Raw genomic sequence first — 15,328 nt, forward strand, 5'->3', positions numbered from 1 at the left:
AGCCAAATTGTTCTGCTCTCTGTATTCGAGCCATGCTGGTGAAAGATTAGAAGCCGTGCTTGCGTCCGTGGCAAACATCGAAGGCGGCACCTGAGCACGGCACCGTCAGCATCTCGTGCTGAGTCACGTGACAGCATCTTGCCACGTCTCGCGAGTTTAGTCACTTGGATTTTTAGAAGAAGCCAAACGGCGTGAGTCCCGAAGATGGTTCCTTCCGACACGCGCGATCTAGTACATGACGCGTGTGTGCACAACAACTCCCACCTCCCCCAGAAAATTTTTCGCCACAGATTCCGTTAAATTCACCAACCGACCAACCGGGGGCCCATGCGAAGTCAACACGTGCGCCTCTCGCCACAGGTTGTCTGAGCTTACTCGTGTCACTCACACGTCTGCCGCCGCCTTCTGCGATAACGGACGACGAATGGAGGAAAGAATTTAAGAAAAGAAAAGCTTATGTGAAAGAGGGATGAGAGATGACATCTTATGTGATGAATGAACGAAAGGGAAATGTTGGACTATTTCTAGTTTTTCATTTCCATGACTCGGAAACCTTTGTTTCTTTCTCTCGAATGCTTTCAAGCACGCCTAAGCTGGGGTAGGTGGGTTTAAAGAACTCCCAACTCATGAATCTGAGGATGGGTAGATAAAAGAGAGAACTTTTATCCTTAAATCTAAGAGAACGTCAATGTTGAAAATAACATAAAATCTACACCAACAGAACTGAAGATCTAAATGATTGAAATTAGATGTGCATCTCACATGCCTCCCATGGAGGCTCCTGCACCACCAAAGATTTCCGCCATTAAAACATTAGTCCTGATTGTTTAAGATAAGGCTGTACATTAATTTAGCATTGTCCTTTCTCCTAATTCTAATTATAAGAACATTGAACTATATTCTTTTACCAGATTCTTGATATGGTATTGTGACAATGATTCAGGAAAAGAAAGAAACAATCAGGATGCTAGAAGCAAATTACATACATTAATAAAAGAAAAAGATGAATATGTTGCCCGATTTCTTCGAGTGTATATGGACATATGTATGTATATTTTTCTAATGTTAACTACTAGAAGAAGCAAAAACTGCTGAAATAAATTAGTGTATGAATATATGTCTCGACACTTACTATACCGTCCTTTGGATCGAGCATGTGAATTGCACGTGTAGAAAGCTAATTCTAATTTCTTCTTAAAAAAAGTTAACATAGAAACTAGGAGAAGAATAGAGGAATAAAGATGCCATTATCTAGACGAAAGGTGGCCTTTCTCTGGATAAAGGATAATGAAGACTAGTTCAACAGTGCAAAATGTCGACACCCATATCCACGTGTCATGATGTGATATGGTGAGAACGACACCTCTGGTGTCAGCCAAGCCCCAAATGGGAAATTTAGCTCTCACACCCGCCGTTGCTTTTGGGGCCATCACGGACCCCTCATTAATCTAATCCCACCCACCCCTTCACCTTTAGTCCTAAGCCCATTTCCTAATCCAACATAATATTCTAATCCGATCTCATCTCATCAGCCCCTAGATGGGGTGTTATAAAAAATATGCTTGCCACGCCCCTTGACATGCATGTGTATTGTATCTTATTTGGAGATTGGAAGCTTAATGACAGTATTAAAGCAGCATAAGATAAGAATGGAAAGGGATGGAAAAGAAAGCTGAGGCCTTTGGAGATATCACGATTCCTCACGGCTCTACCTTTGGAGGGAGGGAGGGGAAGGAAAGCGATGGAGAGGAGCAACTCAAGGTGGAGGTCCCTATCACTCGACTCGTGGCGTTGGCGTGTCGACCAAGTTGATGCTAGATGCGATGCCCCCGATCCTGACGGTTGATGACTATTACATTATTCAGTTATATACACTCTGTCCATGACCAACTAACCAACCAACTGCTACATTCGGGTATGAGTCCAATCGAGCCATTAGGTTAGGACTCAATCCAACGCTCGCACACTCCAAATCTTGCAAACCACGATCACCACCTTCTTTCTTTACCAAACTTGATAGACAAAAGTTTTCTCACATTATAGGCATAAAAATATGCAGCTTTTGATCAAAGGAATAGACAATGTTGTCGATTCAGAAGAAGATTAACTAACTATCAAACCAATTGATGGTCCGATGCAGCAACATTGATGGTAAAACATGTCGATGCTTGTGCTAACATGATCGAACATCTTAGAGCATTAACATCAGAGTACACGTCCATCCCAAGTATGCACAAATGGGTATTTTTAGGCACTCACGTTATAGTTTTTACCAAAGAGCCAGCTAAATAATAGCAGCATTACTAAAATTAGTGCAGGCCGACCATCTGTTTTAGATAAAATTTTGTTGGATCAAATTTACTGCGGACTTAGTGAACTGGTCTAACCGTGAAGTAACGCATAAAAACCTGCATGTAACATGTATTTTTTTTCTTCTTTTTTATGTTTTTGTGCGTGCTGTTTTGCGGTTGGATTGGTTCACCGGCTTAGAGAGCAGGGGAGATCAAAAGAAACGCTGAGCGTACACTTAATTAATGCACCCTGCAGGGAGTCAATTTGTACCATCCACTATCATCTTAATTATTTCCTTTAAAAAAGCCCCAGATGCATGCATGAAAACGCAGGAGTTAAATGCTACATAAATGCAGATATGGAGAGCATGATAAATACCATACATGCATGACAGGCACCATAAAGAGATTAGATTAAGTCCATCTCAAAGGTTTTCCATTTACACAAACCAACTGCACGTACAAAAGGACATAGTGCTAAGGCTGCTAATAATAAAAGAATATATATATATATATATATATATATATATATATATATATATGTGTGTGTGTGTATATATATATATATATGTATATATGTATATATGTATATATATACATATATACATATATACATATATATATGTATATATATATATACATATATACATATATATATATATATACACACACATATATACATATATGTATAGCAAATGAAGAAAATAAAAGCATAGGAAAAAACTAACACACTCCATGTATAAAGCTTAGGTGTGAGAGAGAGAGAGAGAGAGAGAAACAGAGAGAGCACTGCATTCTAACTATATTTACAACAAAAAAGAAAAAGGAGAAAAGATAGGTTTTTCCTTCCTTTTAACTTCCTATGTATCTTTGCTTCTTTCTCCATTGGCTTTGCCCTATATGTGCTAGGTGTCTCTTTCCACATTTATTCAGTACTGTATCCAGTCTTTTTTCTTTCTACAAACTTTGTAGGCTCCTATCGATCTTATTATTATTGCACCATTTTTTCACAGTTGTCGAGCTTTATTTTTCTAGAATTTTCATTTAATCTTTAGAATGGAGCTCGGTGGGGAATACCCTTTCTTCTGGAAGTCCGGTAGTTGATGATGGGAGGGGTCCCCGGAGAAATGCTACCGGTGGCATTGCCGGCCTCGTCATCCGATGGGTTCGCCGGGACTTCGATGGCTCGGCCGAACGCCTGCGTTTTTCGGAGCTTCCGGGGTGTCGATGACTCGTCCGACTCTGATCCACGGAGCAATTCCCGGTTCGGTTTGGGACGCAGGGCGAAGGTCAGCTCCGGGTCTCTCTTCATGCCTCCAAGCTGAGAAGAGAGAGAAAAAAAGAGACCTTTTTATGCAGTGACACTGAGAACAGAGCGGGAGGGGAGAGAGAAGACACCAAGGAGGAGATTGGTTTCGCTTAGAAACATCATAAACCGAGAGAGAAACGGGAAAAAACCCAGGTGGGCTTTGCGCTAAATGCTTCAAAGAACACTTTTACTTTAATTCGAATAATGGAAGACCACAAAATATATATAACCAATTAATAAGAAACAGGTCATGCTTAGAAACCTGAAATCTTTCAGGTTAATGCTTAAGAACTTGAAATAAGGGCTCAATCTCTCTCTCTCTCTCTCTCTAATTAAGAAATTCATTTCATCTATGAAGAAATACAAAGCCGAAAACTGAGAAGAAAAGGTTGATTTTCTAATAAGATAATTTTGCGCGTTTGAATGCTCAAAAAAAAAAAAAATCAAAGTGGGTATTGCGCAATTGCTTCAAATATTTTTTATTTTTACAATTCAGTTTAAGAGAATAAACTTAAAAATAAATTGAAAAAAAACTTCTGGAGCAACGAGTCTTGCTCATAGAAATCTGAAATCTTTCAGAATAATGTCTAATAACGTCAAATACCAAACTCATCCCTCCCCAATTAAGAAACCTATTTCATCTATCAAAAAATATTAAGCAAAAGCTAAAAAATGATCAAAGTGGGCATTGCATAATTGCATCAAATGACATCTTTTTACAGTTCAGTTTAAGAGGATGACTATAAAACAATGATTTCTCTCAAAAATGATCTACGGAGCAACGAGTCTCGCTTAAAAACCTGAAATCCTTAAAAATAATGGCTAATAACAACAGAAAAAGAAATGAAAATAGAGGAGAAAAAAAAAACTCGATTCCAAATCAAAAAGCTGAGAAAAAAGTGCCATTTTTGTGAAGGAAAACGGGCGAAAACTTCTATTAAACCACTCCAGAGGCAAGAAAAAAGCTGGGAATTAGACCTTTGGGAGAGGGAAGAGGAGGGATAAAGGAGGCAGACCTTGCAACCAAGGGAGCAGAACCGGAAGGAATCGAGGAGACTCCGGCAGCAAATCTCGCAGGTGTTGGTCACCCCCTTCCCGGGCCTCGGCTGCGGCCTCTCGTTTAGGAAGACGATCTTGGCGCTGTTTATAATGTAGGTCTGGACGCAGGAGATGTCGATAAACTTCGACACCTCCGACACCCTGATCACATTGTGGTACGAAGACCTCCGAATCTAGAAGAAAAACACCGAAAAACGGCCAAAAACAAATCACTCAAAATCACTTCTTTTCTCGATTTCTTCATAGATTTCTGTCAGAAGAATAAGAACGAATACCTGGACAACGTGGTGGTCCCTGTGGTTGCCGAGGCAATAGGAACAGAGAGCTCGCCCCATGCAATCCAAGCAGTACATATTGCATTCGCTCTTGTTGGAATCGCCATGAACCTCGCACGGAATGAAGAAGCTCGCCTTCAGAAGAGGCCTCAGCCATGGCGGAGCATTGTTCTCATTCCCCCGCCGTATCATAGGACCCACCTGCTCCCAAACCCCCATCTCCAGATCAAAACCCAGCCCCAAAGTTCCCATCTTTAGCAAACAAAACACAAAAAGATCGAAACTTTACCATCACTTTCTTCTGCTTGATCCCCACGAAGCCGATCTTCTGGTGGTTCTCGATCGCCAGCTCGTCCAGTTGCAAGGAACTCCAGAGCTGACAACAAAGCAGAGCAAATCAAAAGTGGCTTCTTTCTCACCAAAACACCAACAGAAAAATGGAAGATTGGGGCTTATTCGGCATCGAGTGTTACCTCAGGGGCCGAAGCGCCGCCGGTAATCGCCGGAAAGCTCGCCGGGGAGAGGAAAGGAAGCAAAGAAGAGAGCAGAGAGACAGAGAGAGAGAGTGGCGAGAGAAGAGTTTAACATGGGAGAGGGGAAGGCTTGGAGAGATATATACGGCAGATTGATTAAAAAACGCAGACGTGCCGACGATTTTAGCCGGCGGTTCTATCGACGGAGGACAGCGAATTAGATTCGGCCTAGGGAATTGTGGACCGTCCGATGGGGTGATTAAAAAGGCCAAGAGACAGAATGGCCGATGTCAATACTATTCATGAGTGTTTGATTAAATAAAAAACTGTGGTTTAGTGGATTTTTTGATGGGTTATTACGAAGGCGACGGTCATGGGTTAAAAGGAAAAATCTAATCGGCGAATCCTCGGCGATTTTCTCAGATTTAGTGCTTCCCTTAACTGTATCATCTCATGATATACTACGGACATGCTACCTTTGGTTGTCTTTTGATTTTCCTTTTCCTTTTTCAAGTAAATAATTTAATCTTGGAATTTTGTTGGGAGATGGTTTAATTGATGTTACTTGGTACTTGTGGTAATTGGCTAGGGTTTTGTTATTCTACAAGGCAAGAGAGAAGGGAGATTACTTGATCAGATCATTATACTTGTGGACTAAGATTTGTGTGAAATTGATATTAGTTGACTTTCTAGTTAAATACCAATAAAATTCATCATGAATTTTAAAATATATGTTCATGAAGCATTTAGCTAAAAGTATATTCATGAGATCAGTTAATTAGAATATCATTATACATAAGTTTTGTCATTTGCTCATTCAAAGTTACATGTTAAGTTGATTGTGCGTTATTCACAAGATGCATTATCTCTCTTATACTATCATATTTTTGCGTAAAGATAATTTCTAGAAGATTACTCCTGACTTTTTTAACTTACCAATATCTGAACCTTAACATAGCTACAATTTTTTCATTAGTTTCCTCTAACCTATAAGATAGACAACTGTTCCCAAGAAATTGATATATATGCTTTTATAATGCAATTCACAGACCATTTTTGTTTTAATACCCTAGATTTTTTCGGAGAAATGTGCTACTTACCTAAGATTGTGGCCCCACAGTTCAAACCACTTTTAATGTTTGAAAAGAACAAACTTTGCCTTTTCCATGAAATTTATATCAAAATAATTAAAAGCACTTAGTTGGACAAAAAATAACTAAAGTTATACTTCATATGATTAGTTCAGCAAGAAAAAGGAATATTGCCATTATTGAATGTGATTGCGCCTAATTCTAAGGAAATGTTATCTGTATTTATTCTACGAAATATTGATGGGAATCTAGGACAATAAGTATTGGGCATAACAAAATAATTTTTGGTGAAGAATCATGATTGTGTATATTCTTAACCTTTCATGGGGTTGGGATACCTAGCATCATAAAACTGCTAATTAATTTGAACAGAAAATAAAATAAGATACTCTCAAAGAGTTAAGCTTGAATTGATATGATGAATTTGGAGTCTGAAGTTGAGTGATCTATTTTTTTTTAACATAAATTAAATGATCATCAATAAGGATTGGATTAAGTAGTATTAGTATATGGATGCTAAAGTACATTCTCAATACAGTTAAGAGTATATCCTCATGGCTACCCAAAACAAAGGATTGAAGACTTTTCTTTTTTAAGGAAAGGCTTGAAGACTATCATATGAGGGAAGAAAAGAAAAGAAAAGAAAAGAAAGGAAAATACTAGCCTATGTTCGCTTAGCTAGCATAGAAGAAATGTTAACTCTAATTCGAGTGCAAAGAGGATGAGGATGCTGAGGATAATCATATTATCTAAACATAAAAAATACTAAATAATGCGCTCATTACCTCATGGCTGCAAATTTCATTGTTGAAAGGGGCCATGCCTTGACCAGTTTTATGATAGTTGATCTTTTGTTCTCTTAGTTCAGCTAATGATGCATATTTTTTTCAGGAGTTTTAAACATAAAATGAGTCTACCTTTCATGCCTCTATTGCTTAGGTGCGAGAAAACTATCTTTCTGCAAGCAAATCTCTTGAGTGATACCTGATTGGCCATTAACATATTTAAATTAAGGTACCCGAACTTTGAAATGCTCCTCAAGGACGACTTCCCCTACTACCGAATATAGTACATCATTCAAATTATGTCAAACATAATAGTTTTATAAGACAATAAAGAAAGTAACTTCTTTTTTATTTAACTAAGTTGACTTCTTGAGATTTTGGTACCATTGAGAATATATATGATGAGAATAATTTGCGTATTAAAATAAACAGTGAAAGGAAGATGGTCTCTAAGAAAATTGATAGATCAACCAACCAAAACTCAAAGAGGGTTAGCTTGATTCTTCTTTAGTACACCAGAAAACAAACATTAATGCTAATGTTTTTTAAGCTAAATTTGATCCATAATTTAAGTGCCAAGATGAGTATTATTTTTTTATGAACATTGGAAATGTAACCATCACTTCTATAAAAACATAGATATAGTGAATTTTATTATATTTCTCTCCTTTTCTAGTACTCTTATTCTTTTGGAGGTCTCCTGCATGCTGAACATATAAATCAAAACATGGCCAAGGAGCCACACTTGCATCTTCCTCAACCCCCTCTGTTAGTGTTGCATCTGGAGATTTTAATTTCTCTAATATGAATAGGTCAGTAGTAGTCTGTGACTTGCTAGCAAATTAATTATATGCAAATTATACCCACAGATTTATTTGGAAATGACTTGTCTAGGTTAGAGAAATTAAATTTTGAGAAGGATATTAAAACCTGACCATGATTTTGAAGGATCTAAGAAAAATTTTTAAAAGTAATTAATATAGGTACATATTTTTGCCAATAAATATACAACCTCCATTTTGAGAAAATGTGACTAGATTAAAGAAAGCTAGCTCCACCAAATTATTTGGAGAAAGAGAAAAAAGTTATCATCCATAAATAGTATTAGAAATATATTTCTCAAGAAATGTATTATTAGAAATACATTAGCCTCTCCATTATCCTTGTTTGATGACCTCATAAGAAATACTCTTGTAATCTCCAACTTGAATGCAATAACTTGATGTTTTCAAGCATTTGTAAAATTGATTAGCATGGCTATGTAGAAAGGTTGCAACTCTTGGTTTAAATTTGTACAACAATTCAAACTTTATTTCCATAGTAAAACCAAGTGTGATGCATGATACACTATGGATTTAGGCTACCCCGCATTATTAACAAAATCTCAAAGTCCACCTCATATCACAAATTGGCAATTTTTGCTAAGCATCATCAATTTTTCATACTCAAAAGCAATATTAAACTGAAATAGAGTTATAATGGCCAGACTTCAAGTTGGAATTGAAAACTATGACTTGCGTGAGTAGTGGAAGCTTCTGGTGACATTCGTCCTCCACAAAATCTACAACGTCGACCAAATAGATTGGAGAATCAAAGCAGAAAACTTCCTCAGAAATATCTAGACTAGATTTTTTTTTTTAAAAAAAAAGAAAACACTCATCTATGCAATAGATTACACTGCAATCCAATCCTTTTGCGGCTCATCTATCATGTATGACCACGCCAGCCAAAACCTCACATCATCGGCAACTCGACGAGTTGGAAATAAATCGGCAAAAGGCCTGGGAGTCCACTTGACGAGGAAACGGCGTTAGAGCACGGGACCGTCGGACATAACGGAAGGAGTCGGCAGCCGTGACGTCCATGTCGCCGCTTTTTTTGTGTGGCGGCGACGACTTCGTGGCCGGCTACATCATCCACGGGGCCTCTCCGCCTCTCATGTGTGGCCCTCGCACGTATGGAAGCCCACAGGTGATGGAGGTACGTGTCGAAGGGAATACCCGCGTTTACCCCACCGCGGTCGGACCAATCTGGATGGGGCGGTGGGCTTTTCTTTTTCTTTTTTTTTTTTTTTTAGCGCTAAAATGGACGATTCATCCATATCTGATACAGATATATCCAAAAAAAATTAAAAGACAACACATCATAGAGAGCTCTTGGCAACTACCTCTTTCCAACCCACAGAGCCTCCTCTAAATGGTCTGCAACGAAGGAGGCCACTCAATCCACAACCCAATTTGCCTCTCTAAAGACATGCATGCTTGACTAGGAATGCCACCTCATTGTCTACTATAGCTTGAATGTCTTGAAGCAGAGAATGGAATTCTCCCATGCTACCGAACTCTGCAAAGATCCAGTTGATCGCCGTAGATGAATCACTCTCAAGGATGACTGTTCTACAGTTCTAGCCCGCAACACATGCCGAGCATAGTCCAGCCCTGCCCATGCTGCCTTCAGCTCAATCTCCGGAGCGGGGTATTTAACCCAACATCTTTGCCTCTATGGTGCAACTTGAGCGGGTCTAATCCAAAAGAAATGAGTAGCTTGGGTCGAGTTGAACTAATGGCTAGGTATTTCAGCTGTGCTTGGATTGGAATTCTGGTTGGATTTCTTTTTTGGGGCACATTTTAATTATTTTTTGTTTTTTTATTTAAGTTATACACATTATTTCTCCAATTGGGTTCAAGTTGGTCCTTAACCAAGGATGTTAACAAGATAGGTTTAGCAGAGCTTATGTAAGGTTTTGTATAGGCTTGACTCATATTGAAGAAGAATTATGTGATGTGAGCTTATGAGTCAACTTGTTGAGATTTTTATATTTACCCTCATGTAACTTGTCCAAGTTGTATCCCTAGTTTTTTTTTTATGATTGAAAATCTTTGTATCCCTAGTTTTAAAGGCAAGACAAAAAAATACTGCTAAATAACCAATCAGTAATGGAAAGTTTCCTTAATATCCAAGCTCAAGTAGGCACTAATATTTCTTCATCACATTTTGTAGATAGAAACAGGTATCCATTCAAAAAGTAGATGGAAATAGCTTTCCAACCTGCAACCTATTTCATTGAAAAGAACATAAGAGATTTTTTCAGTAGATTTTGTGGGGGAATTTGCTATGTATGGAAACATTTCGAAGCCTGATTAAGGGCAGAGTTCTTTTCTAACTTACATACTTTAGGAGATTCTTGGATGTTCCAAAATAAACCAACCATCATTTATATTTACCACCTTGCTGGATGAAGTTAGATATACATGGAAGGAAAGATGAGATGCTATCAAGAACTTGTTAGCAAAATGTGTGGTCATCCTTCCATGCTTTTCTTCCTCATCCACCCCAACAATCACAAGGACAACTCCATTTGGCAATGATGGAGCACCTAAATTCTCTCAATCAAGTCATTCTCTGTGTATCTAAATGATGGAGGGATGATTTGTCCTCTTGCATTTGTATCGTAAAAATCGATTGTTCCAAAAACATAACAATCTTTATGTTGCTGAACTTAAAAGATCAAAGTTCGCACGGGAGAGATACTAAACTAAAGCAGATGGAGACAAGCTTTCGACTGTTCCCTTAGTTCAGTCAACCTCAAAATAATTAATCACCTACTCATCTCGTGTCCATTCTCTTTCCACTGATCGCATGTCCATTCTCTTGCAATTATGGAGCACAATGGGGATGGCCTATGTCCTCTCCTTTCACAGCAATCTCACTCTAAGAAAACTTTAGAATGAGTGGAGGAATCAACCAGAAATAAAGCTTTGCTCCCTCATTTTCTGGTCAACTTTTTTGACAAATAATAAAGTAAGGAAGCCCCTTTCCCCCAATTTTATTAAAGAGAATGTTTTCCACCAAGCTTACCTCACTTGTGTAACTTGTCTTTGTTTATTCCTCTTCCTCCTACTCCCTTAAGCCTCCTCCAAAAATCTATTTGCAGAATCCTGTGCATCTTCTAAAATAATTTGCCTGTGATTGGTATAGAGTAGCAAGGAGTTGGCACGAAAAACCTCTAAAGGCACTTGTCTCAATATTTGAACTGCAGCAAGGTCTTCCAATTAGTGCACTCGATACAAGGTCCGGGGGGGCATGGGATCATTTTCCTTATTCAATTGCCAATTCATGGTCACCCCACTTATGTGGGGAAAAAAAAATAAAAAAAATATTATTATAACTTGCTTACCAGGATATGATACTTTGAGGATATCCTTCCACCCAACTCTTCTTTAGAGAAGTTTCAAAAAGAAGCGTCTTTGAAACTTATAAAAACAAAATAAAAATATGAAATAATATAAATTTTTGAATAACTAGAATTTATGAATTATATATTATAAAATTCTAACATATATATTTTAATAAACTGTACTATTATATAATACTTAGAGTTGATAAAGCAAGGTACGTGTCTTTTTTTTGTTGTTGCTGTAGTTGTTGTTGTTTTTTAAACTCTTTATTTTTTCGCACGTAGATTATTTTAGCAACAAGGTTTAGGGTTTATCAAAAATATTATAAAGCAAAGCAGGCCAGTATGTCACATATTACATATCTTAGTATTTTTTTAAAATATTTTTTATTTTCAAGGTAAGACATATGTTATTAGTTTTTGAAAATGTATGAAGGAAGACAAAACAAGAGATATTTTCTTTTAATGGCTGGACTTTTACTTATGTGACTTATATATATATATATATATATATATATATATATATATATATATATATATATATCTCAGCAATCCAGAGAAGATTTGCCTGGCCGGAATAGACAATAAAGAAGCCAAATATTTTGTCATCACGATTTGACTATTGTACTTCCATGGTTCCACTAGAAATGTATTAGTGGACCAAGGGTCACAATCTTCAACAATCAAAGGGCATTGGACAAGGATAGGATGCTTTTTAGGATATATGAACATATATGAGGATGGGAAAATTTTATGCAGTAGGCATTCTGGATAATGATGAGCCATGGCATTCCAACATGTGGGCCTTGTGGCCAAACCTCTCAAACATTAACTATGTTGTGTTCAGGATTAAGTAGAATCGACTTTATATTATCTTCAAGTTGTTTATTCTAGCTATTTTAGCAGGTATTATTTATTAAAAAAGAAGATTCGAGAAGATAAAGTAGATTCTTTAACAAATAAATTTTATAAATTCCATGAAATTTACCCAATTTGTCAAGTAAAAAAAATAAATTTATATCTCGAAATTAGCCAAGTAGAATGTGTCTAATTGGAATGGATTAGTCCGACCATCAAACAATCGTCTGAATACCTTGTAATACTTAGAGATGGTCGGTGTCTCAGGTCAAAATTTTCTCCCCTAGTTGTGAATTTAAAGAAGCATGAGCTATAATACCCTATATTAACATTCATGGTGAAGGTGAAAAGGTATAAATATATCAAGTATGCTACTATATGGTTTGCATACTAGTTTTTCTTATTAATTAGCAATGAAATTGAAACATTCCAAAACAAGGCAGTCAAATTGTAACAAAAGTTCTTCAAATGTATAGAGATTGTTGTAATCCTGTGGTCGAAGTTTAACAGCAGAAAAAAGCCTTGATTTAAATACTCTACCGCTTGTCAAGGAAAATAAATAAAGTATTTAAATGACAATTACTGAACTATTTCATTTTATATGCATTATGGACCCATCAAGGAGTAAAGCAATTCGTGTTGGTCCATTTTAGGCCCAAATACTATATGGGCTGTCACTGTTTGCCCATCCACTCTAGTACCTTACACAATTGGATATTAAATTGGGCTTAAAAGTATCATGGACTGGGCTTAAAAGTATCCCCTGCAGGAATTCTCATAAAAGAGGCAAATGGTAGGTTTTTCAATGTAGCAGAGTATTATCAGTTTGGCAGAGAATTCAAAACTAGGAATTCCATGGAAAACCAGGCGATTAATTTCATTGCAAATGACAGAAGATCAATCATTGTTGGGCTATGTTCTTTAGCAGATATGGAAAGAAACGAATGAGGAAATTTTTTTCGAAATCATGTCATAGCACCAGAGGAGATTAGCTTATAGTAGTATGTATGCAAAATATAGAAGATGTTCAAGTGGTTTCAAACTAAAAGGATCTTGCATCTGAGGCTGCCACTTACCGCGAGAGATTATCCTAGGGGTGGCAATCGGGTCGGGTCAGGCATAAACAGGTCGGGTCAAATACAGGTCGGGTCAGAAAACTATAAATCTGAATCCGACCTGTTTATTAAACGGGTCAGGAATTACAAACCTGAACCTGACCTGTTTATTAAACAGGTAACCCGACCCGACCCGTTTAACCTGTTTAATAAATAGGTAATCTGTTTACCCAACCCGACCCGACCTGTTTAACCTGTTTGCCCAACCTGACCCGTTTAACCTGTTTAGACCTGTTTAATCTGTCCAACCCGACCTGTTTAACCTGCCCAACCCGACCTGTTTAGACCTGTCTAGACCCGTTTAACCTGTTTAGACCTGTCTAACCTGTTTAACCCGTTTAACCTGTTTAACCTGCCCAACAGTTAAACGGGTTAAACGGTTTAAACGGGTCAGACATCTAAAACCCGTATCCGACCCAATTAATAAACAGGTTAAACGGGTCGACCTGTTTACGACCCGAACCTGTTTAGGCCAAACCCAAACTTGTTTATGGCGGGTCGAACACGGGTCGAGTTGGCGGGTCGGGTCATATTTTGCCACCTCTAGATTATCTTCCAGATTATATCGAAGTGAATTTTGATTGTTCGGTTCAATCCGACCCTGCCGAGGTGGGATTTGTTATCCATAATCACATTTGACTAGTTTTATATGCTTCAATCATTCCAATTAATTATAAACTCTGTTCCAATGGCTGCATGGTATGGGCTCAAATTATTTTGAAGGAAGATTTGAAGCCAGTAGTAACTTGGATTGATAGCAAGGATTTTTCACAACATCCTCAGGCTTCTTTATTCTACCACATCTGAATTCTTATGCATTCATGTTCTTCAGCCACCTATGTTGGCTTTCTTCATCAACCCTTTGATACATCTGTAGTGAGATCTCCTCACAGCCCTGTTGCTACCAAAAAAAAAAGGCTAAAAAAAGCCCTTTAGTACATCTCTTGTCGCCTCTCTAAGCAAGAGATGGAGAGTTCGATTTTGGGTGGCCTCAGACTCCTCTTTGGACCCCCCCATTTAATTAATTTCCTCGGTTCTGCAAGCATTTGGTTGGCCTACTTAGGGATCTAGAATGAGGTGGGTATAGATTAGGAGGTGGAGATTAACCTCATTTCTTTTGCTAAAATAAGAACAACAACGCAATCCCAATAAGATGCGGAGTGTGAACTGGCAACTTCGACCAAGATTTGGAGTTCGTCAACGTGTCGGACAAACCCGGTTATGCTAAATTTAACATGGTTTTTTTTTTTTAAAAAAAAAACTTTCTTCAGTCACACCCTATTATTAGGCGAGTGTGAAATACTAGGTCGGCTATTTCAACCAAAATTAGGAGTTGGTAACGAGTCAGGCATCAACACGGTTATGCTAAATTTCTAAAGAAAAAAAAGAACACGGCAAACTCGAGCACTCTTGTCAACAAACTTGACTCGAGCTTCTCTGTCTCTTTCTCTAATTAATGACTACAGCTGAATCATGTCCATGTGAAAAATGTATTGGATTTGTAGATCCACTTGAGTCCAATTGCTTCTTTTTCTGGGGGCAGATCAACTAGCTTCCACGTCCTTTTTTTTTTTTCAATGGCTTGCATTTCTTCTTTGAACCCATTCTTAAAAGCAAAGTCCGACACATTTTCTGTTTTCAGAACTTTCAAAGCTTTTGTGGAAAAGGAGAGTGGATGCTTTATTAAAACTCTACGTATTGATCGAGGGGGTGAATTCACTTCCAAAGAATTCACTATTTTTTGCAGAAGAAAAATGGCAGGTTTTCAATTTGATGTGAAATTCGCTTTTCTTAATGAAAAATTGGAATAGGAGGTATATGTAGAACAGCCTCAGATTTGAAGTAAAAGGCCTAGAAGAAAAAGTTAAAAATTGGAGAAAGCTTTGTATGGACTG

General features: G+C 37.7%; 1 protein-coding gene across 2 annotated transcripts; it reads right to left on the reverse strand.

The window, feature by feature from the left end:
* Positions 1-3,055: 3,055 nt before the first annotated feature.
* LOC103713875 lies at positions 3,056-5,522 on the reverse strand. 2 transcript variants are annotated; one of them, XM_008800924.4, is made up of 5 exons: positions 5,408-5,522; positions 5,224-5,310; positions 4,935-5,135; positions 4,617-4,832; positions 3,056-3,612 (listed from the first exon to the last, which is right to left on the reverse strand). In XM_008800924.4, the coding sequence occupies exons 2-5, from the start codon at positions 5,224-5,226 to the stop codon at positions 3,343-3,345; spliced, it is 690 nt and encodes a 229-aa protein (XP_008799146.1). In that variant the 5' UTR covers positions 5,227-5,310; positions 5,408-5,522; the 3' UTR covers positions 3,056-3,342. The 2 variants fall into 2 exon arrangements, with proteins under 2 accessions (XP_008799146.1, XP_008799145.1); XM_008800923.4 differs by lacking the exons at positions 5,224-5,310; positions 5,408-5,522 and having other exon boundaries at positions 4,935-5,201.
* Between the last annotated feature and the right edge of the window lie 9,806 nt (positions 5,523-15,328).

Source organism: Phoenix dactylifera, chromosome 11 (genome assembly GCF_009389715.1).
Source record: "Phoenix dactylifera cultivar Barhee BC4 chromosome 11, palm_55x_up_171113_PBpolish2nd_filt_p, whole genome shotgun sequence".
NCBI lineage: Eukaryota > Viridiplantae > Streptophyta > Magnoliopsida > Arecales > Arecaceae > Phoenix > Phoenix dactylifera.